This window comes from Pelobates fuscus, chromosome 4 (genome assembly GCF_036172605.1).
Source record: "Pelobates fuscus isolate aPelFus1 chromosome 4, aPelFus1.pri, whole genome shotgun sequence".
In the NCBI taxonomy this organism is placed as follows: Eukaryota; Metazoa; Chordata; class Amphibia; order Anura; family Pelobatidae; genus Pelobates; species Pelobates fuscus.
In genome coordinates this window covers 254,960,464-254,978,785 of record NC_086320.1, presented here as the reverse complement: position 1 = coordinate 254,978,785, position 18,322 = coordinate 254,960,464, and the positions used below count along the sequence as shown (strand labels likewise).

At 40.7% G+C, this 18,322-nt stretch overlaps 1 protein-coding gene across 2 annotated transcripts in view; it reads right to left on the bottom strand.

The window, feature by feature from the left end:
- MLH1 (mutL homolog 1) overlaps positions 1-18,322 on the bottom strand; it is an 85,836-nt gene that overhangs the window by 48,434 nt on the left and 19,080 nt on the right. For both annotated transcript variants that reach the window (XM_063450628.1, XM_063450629.1), the window contains exons 8-11: positions 10,008-10,096; positions 7,012-7,124; positions 6,669-6,762; positions 5,986-6,139 (exon numbers count right to left, since the gene is read on the bottom strand). In XM_063450628.1, coding sequence (XP_063306698.1) covers positions 5,986-6,139; positions 6,669-6,762; positions 7,012-7,124; positions 10,008-10,096 — 450 coding nt within the window. The remainder of the gene's footprint in view (positions 1-5,985; positions 6,140-6,668; positions 6,763-7,011; positions 7,125-10,007; positions 10,097-18,322) is intronic.

Here is an 18,322-nt window from a genome sequence, read left to right as displayed (position 1 = left end):
TGGGTGGGGGCCAGGGGACGACAATAGGTCCCCCTTTTCATTTTAGGGCCCCCATCGTTTGAACAAACGAACAAATGAATGGTCGAAATTCCAGTCTGAATGCCAAATTGGGCATGCGCGGGAATTTCACAGCGCTATCTAGTGTGGGCAGATTTAGTGTCCCACAGGGACTTCATCTACCCACATAAAGATGGCGGTGCCCAGGACCTTGGTCCGGGCAAAAAATAAACATGTAATATGGGAGGCTTACGGCTTACCAGGGGGAATATTAGATGCTATTAGAGTCGGGAGGAGGGGTTAGAAAACAAAAAAAAAAAAAACGGATGCAGCCATGACAGTGCTGCTTTAAGTAACAACGGCCTTGAAAAAAAGCAAAGTAGTACAAATATTAGTTCATAGGAAGATTAAAAGGATACACACACACAAAGGATTTAGAATATTTTGTCATGTGCTCAAAACTGTTAGATACAAAAAGTGCTGTTATAAAGACTGTTCAGTTGGGTAAGCCTGGAAGTTTAATTGTGTCCAGTGAAGCAAGGTGTAGGCAAGTGTCCCATCAGGATAGACAAATGCCTTCAGAGGAGTATAAAACAGGACTATTCCTGGTCAGAGACCCTCAGAAATAAAGTACCGTATATACTCGAGTATAAGCAGAGTTTTTTTAGCACATTTTTTGTGCTAAAAAAACCCAACTCGGCTTATACTCGAGTCAATTGTCTGTATTATGGCAATTTGCATTGCCATAATACAGACTGGGGGATAGGGGGGCTGGCAAAGCTGTAACTTACCTCTCCTGCAGCTCCTGTCAGCTCTCTCCTCCTCCGCGCCGTCCGTTCAGCAACTCGGTCAGCTCCCAGTGTAAATCTCGCGGCTCTCGCAAGACTTACACTGTGAGCTGACAGAGGGAGCTGCACGGACGGCGCGGAGGAGGAGAGAGCTGACAGGAGCTGCAGGAGAGGTAAGTACAGCTCTGCCAGCCCCCCTCTCCCCCCACTGAACTACCAATGCTGGACCACCAGGGAAGGAGCCCCCCTCCCTGCCATATATCAAGCAGGGAGGGGGGACGAAAAAAAATAATGAATAATAAAAAATAAAAAAAATTAAATAATAAAAAAAATAATACAATAATAATAATAATAATAATTAAATACAAATAATAATTAATAATAACAAAAAATGTTAAATAATAAAAATTTAAATAATAAAAAAAAAACCACCCACTCCCCACCAAGGCTCTGCAACTCTCACACTCTCACACACACACACTCACGCTGCACTCATACACTCACGCTGCACTCATACACTCACGCTGCACTCATACACACACACACTGCACTCATACACACACACACTGCACTCATACACACACACACTGCACTCATACACACACACACTGCACTCATACACACACACACTGCACTCATACACACACACACTGCACTCATACACACACACACTGCACTCATACACACACACACTGCACTCATACACACACACTGCACTCATACACACACACTGCACTCATACACACACACTGCATTCATACACACACACTGCATTCATACACACACACTGCATTCATACACACACACTGCATTCATTATACACACACTGCATTCATTATACACACACTGCATTCATTATACACACACTGTAAATAAATATTCAATTAATATATTTTTTTTAGGATCGAATTTTATTTAGAAATTTACCAGTAGCTGCTGCATTTCTCACCCTAGTCTTATACTCGAGTCAATAAGTTTTCCCAGTTTTTTGGGGTAAAATTAGGGGCCTCGGCTTATATTCCGGTCGGCTTATACTCGAGTATATACGGTAGTTAAAATATGTGCTGTGGTTTATAGTTAAATAACAACAGCCTTGAGAAAAGCAAAATAGTACAGAATATTATTTTATCTGAAGATTAATTCTTAATTGCCCTTATAGCATGATATATTAACCCTTTCAGTAATTATAAAATTGTAACCTCTGTTTTTAATCTTTCAAGATTCTTTTCTTTCAGGAAGAGTTCCGGAGGATTGGAGGAAGGCAGATGTGGTTCCAGTATTCAAAAAGGGTTCAAAATCATTTCCTGGAATTTATAGACCTGTGAGCTTAACTTCTGTGGCTTGGAAAGTATTTAAAGGTTATTAAGGGATAATATAGAAGAATTCCTTGAGAAGAACGTGGTTATCAGCAAAAATCAGCATGGTTTTATGAAGCACAGGTCATGTCAAACTAACTTGATTGCGTTCTACGAAGAAGTAAGTAGAAGTATAGATCAGGGTGTTGCAGTGGATGTGATCTACTTGGATTTTGCCAAGGCGTTTGATACAGTTTCTCACAATAGATTCGTATTCAAACTCAAAGAAATCGGTCTAGATGAAAATTCTTGTTCTTGGGTAGAACATTGGCTTAAGGACAGAATACAACGAGTTGTCATTAAAGGTAAATTTTCCAGCTTCACAAAGGTGGCAAATGGTGTCCCTCAGGGTTCTGTTCTGGGACCCCTTCTATTTAACATGTTTATAAATGATCTTGAAAAAAAAGCATTGAAAGTCATGTTTCAGTGTTTGTTGATGACACAAAACGCTGTAAAGTAATACAATGTGAACAAGATATTTATTTGCTGCAGAAGGATTTAGTTAGACTGATAGACTGGGCACTCAAATGGCAGATTAAATTTAATGTAGAAAAATGCAAAGTTATGCATTTCGGTGAAAAGAATGCACAAGCAACTTGTACCCTTAATGGAAGCGAATTAGGGATAACCAAACACGAGAAGGACTTGGGAATTGTTATAGACAACAAACTATGCAACAATGTGCATATTTATTCCCACCAATGAGAGTATGGAATATGTTTCCATGCCGATTGCCAAAGAACTGGTTTTGTAACTTTTTGTAGGAGTGTGGCTGTTTCTTTGTCTTTTTTACCACTGAATGAACCAGTGAGCTGAAATAACTTAAATGGGAAAATAGAAGTTTGTAAAAGGGAAAATAAAATAGTTTGTAGCCTCTTTCTATAGCGTGGATTACCCAGGCATATTAAGTGGTAATTTTTCATCTGTCCAAGAAGTAAATGCCTGACTCTTAGCTTACTGGAAAGTCTAGCATGAAAATTGTGTCCATCTTTCCTTGGTCTTTTGAAATCTATCACTTGTTTCATCAGGTGTAAAGGACTGGCATCTGTTGTTCCTGAAACTTTGTTGTAGAAAGAAATCCTTCATTCTGGGCTATAGAAAACAAAAAACTATATAAATATATAAATAAATATATATGTTTTTTTTTCCTGTAGAAAAGTTTTTGCTTTCGACAATTTGTTTAAAAAGCCTAGCCTTTACAGTTTATCCTATCCAAACGGTATTTCACACCCAGTGCATTCTAAAAGGCTGAGTCAGCTTTCCAGGGCCCAAGTCATATAGCCCTTCTGGCTACATGACTAGTCCAATAGACTGTAATCCATTGCATACTTAAGACTAGTAGGGTTGCCTATAGGAAGAATCACATTATGTGTTAATTGGGCAATGGCGATGTCTTTGATGTCTTTTCTTTTTTTTTTTGTAGAGCACATTTTAAAAATATTTTCTTGTAATTAAATGCTTTCTATCTGGATTTGTCCATTCACTTCACATAGTACAAACAATCCTGAGATGTAAGAGAGTAAGCATAGAAAAAAATGAGGGCTGCGCTTCCAATTGTAGTGTGCACCACTGTTCTAACATGTATTTATTTAACCCCTTAAGGACCAAACTTCTGGAATAAAAGGGAATCATGACATGTCACACATGTCATGTGTCCTTAAGGGGTTAAGGACCAAACTTCTGGAATAAAAAGGAATCATGACATGTCACACATGTCATGTGTCCTTAAGGGGTTAAAGGACATAAAAGACAGGCAGTTGTCTGTCATTTATGTCCTTTAAATAAATACTCTGGTTTCACAAGTAGGAGCTTCAACTGACTCCAGCACTTGATAGGCATAACACATGGTCAGGGTGTGCAGCATAGAGGCCCGTATGGAGGGGTCGTGGTAGCGCATCCCTCCTGCCCTAGGCCTGCTCATGAGCCAGCATCCTCTGCCCACGGACAAGGGGTGTCAGAGAAGCCCAGTTCTCCCAGTGTGGGAAACAGCAGATGGACCCGGTCTTGATTGTGGTGGATTCGTGGTGTGGTGGATTCGTGGAGTCATGCCCTCTGTAGACATCGGCCTAGGTGGGACCGAGAGAAGAATAGCTGAGGCTTGTCGGCTAGTTGTGTCCTGGGAGCGTGCACCTGACCCTCGGCTGTCGCCACGCTGTTTTTTCTCTGTAGGCGGTTAAGGAGAAGCTGTGACGCGCCTCTCTATCTTGGCCCAGAACTCTAGTTTCAGTAGGATGCGTGTAGTGAAGTCACCACAGGTCCCGCTGTCGGCATAGGTGTCTGTTCTGTCTGAGGAGGCCAATCTGCCATTTTAGCTTCATCCACTACGTCTAGGAAACTATAGTGATACGCTTTCGAGGTACAGAGGATTGAGGTGAGTCAGTTCAGCGGTTGCCAGGATAACCCCCACTGACAATTCATACTTTACTAAAAAATTCAAGGTGAATTTCATGTTTAGGGCCAAATTAGTGAACTAGAAGCACAGCTAACTTTTTTTCACTTTAGCTTTACATTTGAAATTTACTTTGAATATGCACATTAGTGAGTAATCCTGTGGCCACACAAAAGAAGAAATATATGAGGAACTAGTAATAATGCCAGAAAAAATGCCAAGGACTAAATAAACAGTAATCCCTGTGCAGCATAAAGCACCCTCCCTCTCCCCCCACTGTTGAGGAGGAGCATGCTGCATTGAGGAAGGGATTACCCCAAAACCTTTGTTTAATATGTCCTTCAAATAAACTGTGGTAGCACTAGAGTTTGGTGAACAAAGCAACAGGTTGCGCAGCCTCTACTTCTTTACTCTAATCCTGTCAGAAACCTAACACATCTATCGTATATACTCGTGTATAAGTCGATGTCGTGTATAAGTCGAGTGCAGTTTTGTGACCAACAATTGTGAAATATGCTATGCCTCGTGGATAAGTCGAGGGTAAAACTTGAGGCTATGAAATTCTGTGATTTTTATAATTATATACACACACACACTCATACAAACACACACTCTGCATTATATACACACAGACTCATACAAACACACACTCTGCATTATATACACACACTCATACAAACACACACTGCATTATATACACACACTCATACAAACACACACTGCATTATATACACACACTCTGAGTGTGTGTTTGTATGACTGTGTATATAATGCAGTGTGTGTGTGTGTGTGTGTGTGTGTGTGTGTGTGTGTGTGTGTGTGTGTGTGTGAGAGAGAACTGGGTGGGGGGAGGGCATTTTTTATTTTTTTTTTAATTATAATTATTTTATTATTTAATATTTTTTTTTAGTCCCCCCTCCCTGCTTGTTAAGTTGTCAGGGAGGGGGCTATCTTAATCCCTGGTGGTCCAGTGTAAGTCTCGCGAGACCCGCGGCCGTGGCAACGCTCCGCGCGGCACGCAGACCACAAGATTTACACTGGGAGCTGACAGGGGAGCTGCACGGAGGTTAAGGGAGCTGACCGGAGCTGCTACAAATGTATGTAACAGCTTGCTGCCAGCCCCCAACAGGACCGCCGGGCTTGTAATGAGCTCGGCGGTCCTGGTCTGTATTATGGCAATGTAAGTTGCCAAAATACAGACCTTGACTCGAGTACAAGTCAAGTGGGGCTTTTTCAGCACAAAAATTGTGCTGAAAAACTCGACTTATACTCGAGTATATAGGTATATAATTCCTCCTGGTCAGTGGCAAAAGTTTACTTTGATATTTCTTACTTTCACCACTTTTTTTTTTTTTTTTTAAATAAAGGGAAAAATAGAAATAGCATTTTCAAATGTTACATAAGGAAATAAAGTGATCAAAACCCATTGAAGAACATATTTTTGTGTGTGCCTTACCTGTGTGAAGTACAATCTAGAGGAATTGGATCCCAGCAATTTGCTCTCTATATGCTGCTGCACTTTCTCAATAATGCTGTCTTCATGCAGGAAATGTACCTCATGCTTTGTTGGGTGCACATTCACATCAACATTCTGAGGGACAATATCAAGGCTAAAAGAAATACAAACAAGCCAAAAAACATAAAAAAACAAGCCTTGTTTGTGAACCACAGAATGGCATTCTTAGAGAAGACTAGGATGCCTTACTAATGTACTAGAAAATTATGTTTAACTTTACTTTCCATTTCAACCTACATTTCAATTTCCATTGCTGCTTTTCCTTTTTGTATCTATTTCAGTATGCTGAGCAACCCCTAAATAGGAATGTCATGGCAACCTTTTCTAGGCTGACTGACATAACTTTACTTCTTTAATGCTGCTGTTAATGTAACATTTTACCTAGTCCCGCTCGTCCTTCCAAATAATGACAGGTTTGTGTGTTTTCAACTGTGTCCTCAGTCTGTGATGCAATATTCCCATGTACTTTTACACTTTAACAGGTAGTAGTTGTTATGATGCTTAGAGTAAGTCTTTAATTACTACGACTGGGCCAACACCTCAATCCAGATTCCTATGCTTGATTTAAGCATTGGCATACTTTGTGAAAACAACTGAAATGATAGTTTAATTTCGCTCCTTACCTCAGATACAGAAATGGGTGGGTGTTCTTTGGTAAATAGGCAGCATACACAGTCTCTATGGCTTTCTTTAAGGAGCTTGATTCAACTAGTCGTGCTGTGAATACAATTAAAGTATAGTAGCGATTTGAAGACAAAAACACATTTTAAATATATAGTTATAGAGCTATGGTAAGGCTCATAGCTATTTCCTTTGTACAACACTTAAAGGCTGTCTCATTTACTTTTGGATGAGACACTGAACTGTGCTAAATAAAGTATGTGCTACTTAACACTGGGGGCCAATGTATTGCTATCTTCATCTCATTTTATAGCAAAGCTATAGTGCTGGTTTACTCATACTTACCATTTATGAATAGCAAGAAAATGCACTTCTTCATTGAATAGTTGGCATTAGTCACATAACCTTTAATTTTAAATGCTAGCTTTGGATCTTCACAGCCCACTTCTATTAATTCCCTGAGATAAAAAAACGAACAAAAAAAAAAAACATAAATGTGTTACTAAACTGTGGAACGCAGATTTGGTTAAAAAAAAGAAAGAAAAAAAAAGTCCTTTGCCAGTAGCCAGGCTAAAAAGTTGTTCGCCACTGCAATTAAAAACATACTCATCAGGGGTGAATTTACATTGCCATAATAGAGACAATTAGGGCTGTGTAGGAGGGGGCCTGGCAGAGAGCGTTTACTTACCTCTCCTGCAGCTCTTGTCAGCTCCCTTCTCCTCCGCGCCGGTCCGGTCAGCTCCCCTGTCAGCTCCCAGTGTAAGTCTTGCGAGAGCCGCGGGGTCATAGCGCGGCCGCGAGACTTACACTGGGACTTGTAGAGGGAGCTGACCGGACCGGAGGATAAGGGAGCTGACAGGAGCTGCAGGAGAGGTAAGTTACAGCTTCCTGCCAGCCCCACTCCACTGAACTGCCAATGCCACTGGACCACCAGGGAGTGAGAGTCCCCCTCCCTGCCATGTATCAAGCAGGGAGGGGGGGGATGAAAAAAATATCTAAAATATAAACAGTAATAATAATAAAATTAAAAATAATTTAACAAAAAAAAAAAATTTAAAAAAATTATAATAAAAATGCCCACCCCCCCACCAAGGCTCTGCAACACATACACAAACACACACTGCATCCAGATACACACACTGCATCCACACACACACACACACACACTGCACTCACACACACACACTGCACTCATACACACTGCACACACGCACACTGCACACACGCACACTGCACACACGCACACTGCACACACGCACACTGCACACACGCACACTGCACACACGCACACTGCACACACGCACACTGCACTCACGCACACTGCACTCACGCACACTGCACTCACGCACACTGCACTCACGCACACTGCACTCACGCACACTGCACTCACACACACTGCACTCACACACACTGCACTCACACACACTGCACTCACACACACTGCACTCACACACACTGCACTCACACACACTGCACTCACACACACTGCACTCACACACACTGCACTCACACACACTGCACTCACACACACTGCACTCACACACACTGCACTCATACACACACACACACTGCACTCATGCACTCACACACACTGCACTCATGCACTCACACACACTGCACTCATGCACTCACACACACTGCACTCATGCACTCACACACACACTGCACTCATACACACACACACTGCACTCATACACACACACACTGCACTCATACACACACACACTGCACTCATACACACACACACACTGCACTCATACACACACACACTGCACTCATACACACACACACACACTGCATTCATACACACACACACTGCACTCATACACACACACACACACTGCACTCATACACACACACACACACTGCACTCATACACACACACACACACTGCACTCATACACACACACACACACTGCACTCATACACACACACACACTCATACACACACACTGCACTCATACACACACACTGCACTCATACACACACTGCACTCATACACACACACTGCACTCATACACACACACTGCACTCATACACACACACTGCACTCATACACACACACTGCACTCATACACACACACTGCACTCATACACACACACTGCACTCATACACACACACTGCATTCATACACACACACTGCATTCATTCTATACGCACACTGTAAATAAATATTAAATTAATATAATTTTTTTAGGATCTAATTTTATTTAGAAATTTACCAGTAGATGCTGCATTTCCCACCCTAGTCTTATACTCGAGTCAATACGTTTTCCAAGTTTTTTGGGGTAAAATTAGGGGCCTCGGCTTATATTCGGGTCGGCTTATACTCAAGTATATACGATAAGTACCTTAGATGTAGATCATGCTCTTTTTCCCATTAGATGATAATTCATCTTCAATTAAAGTGCTTCAGTTGCTTTACCACATACTGCACATATATCAGTATTGTGGATCCAAATACAAATGAAAGATTGGATCATGAAGTAATTCTAAAAATGTCCATAATATGCATCATTAAAAATTAATTGCGTTACTGAAATAGGCTCTTTCCTAATTGTAGAAGGATAGATACGTTCCTGGTACTGTAGTAGTAATAGCAAAAGCAATAAACACACTTGAAATTTATAAAACATGGCTTACTGATATACAGTATGTGACACAGACCCATCAAAGCATCCATTTGTTAATTTAAAGCTGGTTTTAATATTTTCCTCAGGAACAAATGTTTGATTTAGTCTGAACTCTCTCCAGCAGCAGATTATTTTCAATGACTGGTGCTACTAATCAGTTTTTCTGGGTAATCTGTCCATAACCACATGTCTAGCAACTGCAGGGAGAGGTGTATACATTTTTCCAGTGCGCACACTTTGCCTGGGTCATACTACAGCAGACAGTGGTGTGTAAACTGTAAATGAACAGACCACCTGCTACAGTCACTGAGTCTACTGGGTGAATTGACATGGAAGAGATGTGCTTCATTGGATAGTGATATAACAGAGCATCAACCTCACAACCATAGGTGGGATTATCACGATTGAGCTATTATTTATATAACTAAATGTATTAATGTAAAAAAATATTTAGAATATGTGTAAAAACATTTAGAACATGATTGAAAACAAAAATCAATCAAAAACTCAAAACTTTAATTGCAAAAGGAATATGTGCTGCATGACTACATTCTAAATGTAGTAAAATAGCGATGACAACGTAACATTTGCTCTTTTACATTTATTAGGCAATTTTGAGCACCTTCCTTCAATTTTATATGACTAATACAACAAAATGTATAATTTCATAAAATTAATATTCACACTAATAGCATATTGCAGAGTACCTGCTGACAGCGTTTCCAAATGTAGACCGGATATTATCTACTGTAGTTGCATTTGATAATGTTCTCACATCTGCCATGGTCTCTCCTTGCTGGATAAATCACAAGGGTAGTTAATTAAATGCATTTAAGATGTATATATATATATATATTTTTTTATTCTATTCCTATTCATTTTTATTTTTCTAAAATGTACCTTAGTTTTTAGTTATGCGTAAGAAAATGTAGAGTCTACTTTTCTTACGTACATTATGATTTGGCAATTGGCAGTTAAAGGATCACTATAGGGTCAGGAACACAAACATGTATTCCTGACCCAATAGTGTTAAATCCACCATCTAGCCCTCCTGGGCCCCTCATGCCTCCATAAATATAGTATAAGTCTTACTGTATTCAAGAAAAAGTGTAGAGTAGGTTAGCGCTAATAATATACAAAGGAGGCAGCAACCTTACAGAGGGTCACCCTCTAACCCTCTGGGATAAGGATGTACAGGAAAAAAGGGGAGAAAAGGCTGCGCCAAGAGATACAATAAAATAAGTCCCAATAAAAATATAAAAAGGATATATATAAATATATATAAAAGTCAATATAAAAAGGAGGATAAATGTCTATGTTGCGCTGGTGTTCTCTTTTCTTATGATGCTTTGGATCCTCCCGTGATATGTAAAATATAAAAGGGAAAAGGACCAATGGTGCAGATTGTGGGGTACGTGGAAAATGAAGAATAAAGATGTAATAAACTCACATTTGTATGAGCTATAACCAGCTCAGGTGGAATGGGCGTTCTGCAGTATAATCCCTGCTAGTAGGATATCAGGAAATTCTGATCCACTGGTGCTGTCCAATTCTCCCTTCTCTGCACGATTGGTCCTTTTCCCTTTTATATTTTACATATCACGGGAGGATCCAAAGCATCATAAGAAGAGAGAACACCAGCGCAACATAGACATTTATCCTCCTTTTTATATATATCCTTTTTATATTTTTATTGGGACTTATTTTATTGTATCTCTTGGCGCAGCCTTTTCTCCCCTTACTGTATTCAAGCCTGAAGCTGCTGGCTCTGCCCTGTCTGCCTCAGAAAAACAAGCTGTCTGCTGACATCATCAGAAGTGGTAGCCTGATCCAATCACAATGCTTCCCCATAGGATTGCCTGAGACTGACAAAGAGGCAGATCAGGGGCGGAGCCCGCATGATTCAAACATAGCCCTGGCAAATCAGCATCTCCTCATAGAGATGAATTTAATCAATGAATCTCTATGAGGAAAGTGCTGTATCTGCATGCAGAGGGAGGAGATACTGAATGTTTGGATGCATTTAAGGAAGCCATGGCCCAGGAAGGATATCCAACAGACATCTGGGGAGTGGCCAGTGAAGTTATCACTAGACTAATGTAAACACTGCATTTTCTCTGAAAAGACAGTGTTTACAGCAAAAAGCCTGAAGGTAATGATTCTACTCACCAGAACAAATTCAATAAGCTGTAGTTATTCTGGTGACTATAGTGTCCCTTTTACACTGCAAAGCTAATTAGTCAAAAATCATCAGTCAAAATAATTCCACAGAAGGGCAAACTGCAAACATTTTGGCCAGAAGACAATAATATGGTGCACAGTAACCAAAATATTATGTGCCTTCAAATCAGGCAGGTTTAAATCTAGTTAAGAGACACAATGATTTAATTGCATTATGAAGACAATGCATATAATAAACAAATTGTATACAGGTTCATCATCAGTAGTTCCCATTTAATTCACTAAGTTACAGGATACTCCTAGACAATCCTAGATCCCCTATCTACATTTAAAAACAATGGTACTTCATTGTAAATAAGTTAGAACCCAGCCCTTAAAGGGAAACTAAAGTGTCCTGAAAACAACGTTGTTTTCCTAGCACGATAGCTCCCTAAAGTACCCCCCTGTCTGGTGGCCCCCATCTGTGGTGCAGAAGAAGTAAAAAACCCTTCTGTCACTTACCAGTCTAGCTCCGCCGGGGGGGGGGGGGGGGGGGGGGGAGACCTAAGGCACATGCATGGCGATGGCTGAGCTTGCATTAGGGATTCCCCCAGAGGAAAGCGTGGATAATGCTTTCCTATGGGGTTTTGGGTGACGCAGGACGTCCCCATGAATAGCATGAGGACTTTCAGCATCAGTTAGGCGATTAAAAGTCAACTAACGACCCTCTAGTGGCAGTTTGGTAGACAGTCACTAGAGGTGAAGTTTACCTTTGCAAGGTTAAGTGACCTGGGACACTGCACCCAGACCACTTCAATGAACTGAAGTGGTCTTGGTGCCTATAGTTTCCCTTTAAAGAAGAAATACTTCCCCCGAACTACATAGAAACTAACTGTGGTTACACTGCATGCACTAACAGTTCTTATTAACTTTAAAGTGGAAAATCTGGCCTTACAGATGTATGATCATATCATCCATACAACCTCAGTAAAAATAAACAACTGAAAATTAGAATGTAACAAAGTCACAGAAAATAAGTAAATATTTTTACAATTAGCACACTAGCAAACACGATGTTTAAAATTGTCTTGGTCATTTACAGTATATGTTATGATGACATAACTAGTTTTTATATTTCTCAAAAAAAAAAAAAAACTATATAAAGATGCAAAACCAAAATCATGCACCAAAAAAAACCACACAAAAAAAACCTATAAAATAGGAAAAATTAAATTCCTCAACCAGTTTAAATAGATATGTTTTACATAAATATGGAATAGGATGCTTAGACTACAGGGAGTGCAGAATTATTAGGCAAGTTGTATTTTTGAGGATTAATTTTATTATTGAACAACAACCATGTTCTCAATGAACCCAAAAACCTCATTAATATCAAAGCTGAATATTTTTGGAAGTAGTTTTTAGTTTTAGCTATTTTAAGGGGATATCTGTGTGTGCAGGTGACTATTACTGTGCATAATTATTAGGCAACTTAACAAAAAACAAATATATACCCATTTCAATTATTTATTTTTACCAGTGAAACCAATATAACATCTCAACATTCATAAATATACATTTCTGACATTCAAAAACATAACAAAAACAAATCAGTGACCAATATAGCCACCTTTCTTTGCAAGGACACTCAAAAGCCTGCCATCCATGGATTCTGTCAGTGTTTTGATCTGTTCACCATCAACATTGCGTGCAGCAGCAACCACAGCCTCCCAGACACTGTTCAGAGAGGTGTACTGTTTTCCCTCCTTGTAAATCTCACATTTGATGATGGACCACAGGTTCTCAATGGGGTTCAGATCAGGTGAACAAGGAGGCCATGTCATTAGATTTTCTTCTTTTATACCCTTTCTTGCCAGCCACGCTGTGGAGTACTTGGACGCGTGTGATGGAGCATTGTCCTGCATGAAAATCATGTTTTTCTTGAAGGATGCAGACTTCTTCCTGTACCACTGCTTGAAGAAGGTGTCTTCCAGAAACTGGCAGTAGGACTGGGAGTTGAGCTTGACTCCATCCTCAACCCGAAAAGGCCCCACAAGCTCATCTTTGATGATACCATCCCAAACCAGTACTCCAACTCCACCTTGCTGGCGTCTGGTCGGACTGGAGCTCTCTGCCCTTTACCAATCCAGCCACGGCCCCATCCATCTGGCCCATCAAGACTCTCTCATTTCATCAGTCCATAAAACCTTAGAAAAATCAGTCTTGAGATATTTCTTGGCCCAGTCTTGACGTTTCAGCTTGTGTGTCTTGTTCAGTGGTGGTCGTCTTTCAGCCTTTCTTACCTTGGCCATGTCTCTGAGTATTGCACACCTTGTGCTTTTGGGCACTCCAGTGATGTTGCAGCTCTGAAATATGGCCAAACTGGTGGCAAGTGGCATCTTGGCAGCTGCACGCTTGACTTTTCTCAGTTCATGGGCAGTTATTTTGCGCCTTGGTTTTTCCACACGCTTCTTGCGACCCTGTTGACTATTTTGAATGAAACGCTTGATTGTTCGATGATCACGCTTCAGAAGCTTTGCAATTTTAAGAGTGCTGCATCCCTCTGCAAGATATCTCACTATTTTTGACTTTTCTGAGCCTGTCAAGTCCTTCTTTTGACCCATTTTGCCAAAGGAAAGGAAGTTGCCTAATAATTATGCACACCTGATATAGGGTGTTGATGTCATTAGACCACACCCCTTCTCATTACAGAGATGCACATCACCTAATATGCTTAATTGGTAGTAGGCTTTCGAGCCTATACAGCTTGGAGTAAGACAACATGCATAAAGAGGATGATGTGGTCAAAATACTAATTTGCCTAATAATTCTGCACTCCCTGTATACTCTACTAAACAATTCTATATTTAAAAAGACCACTATAGGCATCCAGACCACTTCAGCTCAATCAAGTTTGTTTTCCTGGCACTATAGTGGTCCTTTAACCCCTTAAGGACACATGACATGTGTGACATGTCATGATTCCATTTTATTCCAGAAGTTTGGTCCTTAAGGGGTTAAAGAGATGTGATTAGGTCCATTTTGGTGACCTCTATCTATAACTGTAGTTGCTTCATCTATCCATTATGCTAACCTTGCCACTGCATGTATATATGTATATATATATATATATATATATATATATATATATATATATATATATATATATATATCTCTTACAGATTTAAAATCTTTGTTTTATTTAGATGATAGCAAGATACAGACAAAAAAAAAAACTTGTGATGCACTTTACAGGTCACATAATTCTTGTTGATAGAGAAATATTTTTATATATCACTAAGTTGGTTGATTAACTAGAAACATAACTAGAATTAGTGTAATTGGGCTATACAGAACTCTTGTGCATTAGCTAATAGAGCATGACACTGGCTGGTGCTCAGGCATTCCAATCTTTTCTCACGCGTTTAAGTTATCGGTTGAGATGGCAGAGGTAATAAAACATTTTTAAAAGGTAAAAGATAAAATCAGGCTAAAGAAAAACCTCAAGACCAAAAATAAACTGTGTGCAGAGGAAGTGTCCTGGAAGACTATCTGACTCCCTTTCAAAAGATAGCAGAAAACATTTCATAATACATACACCCTGTTTTTAAATTATTATGCAAATTATATTTTTCTCATTTACCTAAATAATTGATGTAAATAACAGTCAGCATAATTCTCATGTTATCAACTATTAAAGGACCACTATAGTGCCAGGAAAACACTCATTTTCCTGGCACTATAGTGCCCTGAGGGTGACCCGCCGGGCTCTAGGGGGTGGAAGGGGATAAATTTACCTCTTTTTCCAGCGCCGGGCGGGGGACTCTCCTTCTCCTCCTCATCACCGGCTGAATGCGCACACGGCTCAATGCTTTCCTATGGACGCTGGCGTCTTCCTCACTGTGAAAATCACAGTGAGAAGCGCGGAAGAGCCTCTAGCGGCTGTAAATGAGACACCCACTAGAGGCTGGATTAACCCTATTATAAACATAGCAGTTTCTCTGAAACTGCCATGTTTATAGAAGAAAGGGTTAATCCTAGCTGGACCTGGCACCCAGACCACTTCATTAAGCTGAAGTGGTCTGGGTGCCTATAGTTGTCCTTTAAGAGTACAATTCAAATTTTATTGAACAAACCTCCTAATGATAACAGTATTTTTTTTTAAACATAAAAAACTTACTGTTCCAAATTATTACGCACAGTAAGTTTCAAAACACTTTATAGGTTGTAAAGAACGGAAAATTGTCATTTGTTGTGTTTGCAGCATATTTACTGAAATCAAAAGCTATTTCAATTAAACTTATAACATTTTTTGACACTTATTTGATAGCAGCTTCACAAGTCTTGCATCCATTGAATTTGTGAGTTATTGGACAGTTTCTTCTCGAATTTGTTTGCAAGATGTCAGAATAGCCTCCCAGAGCTGTTGTTTGGATGTAAACTGCCTCCCACCCTCATAGATCTTTTGCTTGAGGATGCACCAAAGGTTCTCAATAGGATTGAGGTCAGGGGAGGATGGAGGCCGCACCATGACTTTTTTCTCCTTTTATCCCCATAGCAGCCATTGATGCAGAGATATTCTTTGCAGCATGAGATGGTGCATTGTCATGCATGAAGATGATTTTATTACGGAAAGCATAGTTCTTCCATCTGTACCAGGGGAGAAAGTGGTCAGTCACAAACTCCACATACTTTGCAGAGGTCATCTTTACACCTTCGGGGACCCTAAAGGGGCCGACCAGCTCTCTTCCCATGATTCTGGCCCAAAACATGACTCCACCACCGCCTTGCTGACGTCGCAGCCTTGTTGGAACAGGGTGGCCGTCCACCAACCATCCACTACTCCATCCATCTGGACCATCCAGGGTTGCACGGCACTCATCAGTTAACAGGACTGTTTGAAAATGAGTCTTCATGTATTTTTCTGCCCAATGCAGTCGTTTCTGCTTGTGAGCATTGGTTAGTGGTGGCCGAATAGAAGGTTTATGCACAGTTGCAAGACTCTGGAGGACTCTACACCTTGATGTCTGTGGGACTCCAGAGGAACCAGAAGCTTCAAATATATGTTTGCTGCTATGTAATGGTATTTTAGCAGCTGCTCTCTTGATCCGATGCATGGATCTGACAGAAATCTTCCTCAATGTGCCTTTATCTGCACGAACCCGTCTGTGCTCTGAATCAGGCACAAATCTCTTAATAGTGCGATGAACAGAAGTGGTCGTTGAGACAGGTTCTTTCACAACAATGCATTGAGACAATCTGTGTGATAAACATACACTCTATGAACTAACATTTTTGTGTTGTAATGTAGAAGCTAAACTTAGAGTAAACCGAGTATTAATACCAGAAGTTTGAACTGCGTGGGGTCATCCCAGGTCATTTCCCTATGTGTGGTCAATACAGGGATCTCGGATTGGGAGGTCTGGTCATTAATACAGGATGATTGTTAAATTATAAGGTTTAACGCCTTAAATGAGGCTGTATAGCTTTATTATCCTATTATGCTGTTAGAGGTGTGGGGGAGGGGAGGATATATATCTTTGGTTGGGTAACCCCTCAAGCTGAGGGTGGTCAATGCATAGGTATTATGTTACTAAAAATAACAAATAATGAGAAATTATACAATAAAATAATAGAAAATGGAGAACTTAGAACTAAACAGAAGAACAGTCAATGATATTTAAACCCGGTGTGGTCACTGGTCCTCACGTTGGCATAAAAAGTTAGGTGCATGGCTTCGAAGTCGTAGGGTGTGCGGTCTTTTACCATTACCATTATTGCATTTATATCCCTGCCGCTCAGAAGGCGGACCACCTGGTCCTGGGGAGGGTCTCCTTGGACGACTTGGGGATGCGGAAGAATCCCTCCAGACCCATTGCCTTACCCTGTCTCGGGGCCAGCAATTCGGCAAATAGACGCCTAAGGAGGGGAGATATTTCAGCTGCGGGTACATCCTCCCTGATCCCTCGTATTTTCACATTTGTTCTGCGCCTTGTGTCTTCCAGTGCAGCAAAGCATTGGTCTTTGTTTTATTCTGCTTGTGCAGATTCTCGATCTCCCAGTGTAGGGAGGTAATTTGCTGGGCTTGCTCTCCAGGAGTGTTTTCCGAGATTCCCGTCCTGTTGGATAGGCCTCTAATATCCTTGCGGATATTTGCGGTTATCGGAGTGGTGTCTGAGCCCGTGGAAGCCGGCTTTGGGGGCATTTCGTCCATCTCATCCTCGAGGGAGAAGTCATCAGATAATTCAGAGTAAGTCTCGGCGTAGTCCGCCAACTTCGGCCTAACCATGCCTCTTGCTTGGCATAGGAGGTCTCCCATGTGCAGGCCCGGCCGTGGCTTGACAGGCTTTAATTGTTTATTTGTATGGCCCATCTCACTGCCATAGTATCAAGGGACACCCTTAGAGCAGGTAAGGTGGGGTTTTGGGGTCCGAATGGGGCGAAAATTCACGGATTGCCTGGCGCTCTCATAAAACATGTCTGCTCGGCTCAGTTGCTCGGCTCCGCCCCCAGAGTTTGCTTTTAAAGCTTAATTTCACAGAAAGTTAGACCACCATGCAGCTATCTCCGTTGGCAGCCATGCCCTGCCATGTATAAGTTAGCTATTAGTATGCTTTTGAATAAAGACATTACAGTGGTATTCTCACAGTCTTTCTACTGGACAACAAGAAAAACTCAGTTTTTATTCTATTTAGAACTCCATGACAGATTAAATGAAACCACTGTAAATAGTTTCAAAGAATGAATAAATATTGAACTGTAGCATACAAAATTGCAAAATGTAAGTTTAAGAAACTAAAATGACTAACAGAGCAGAAGACAATTTTCAGGTGGCACATTTTGCACAAATTATGCTATTCTG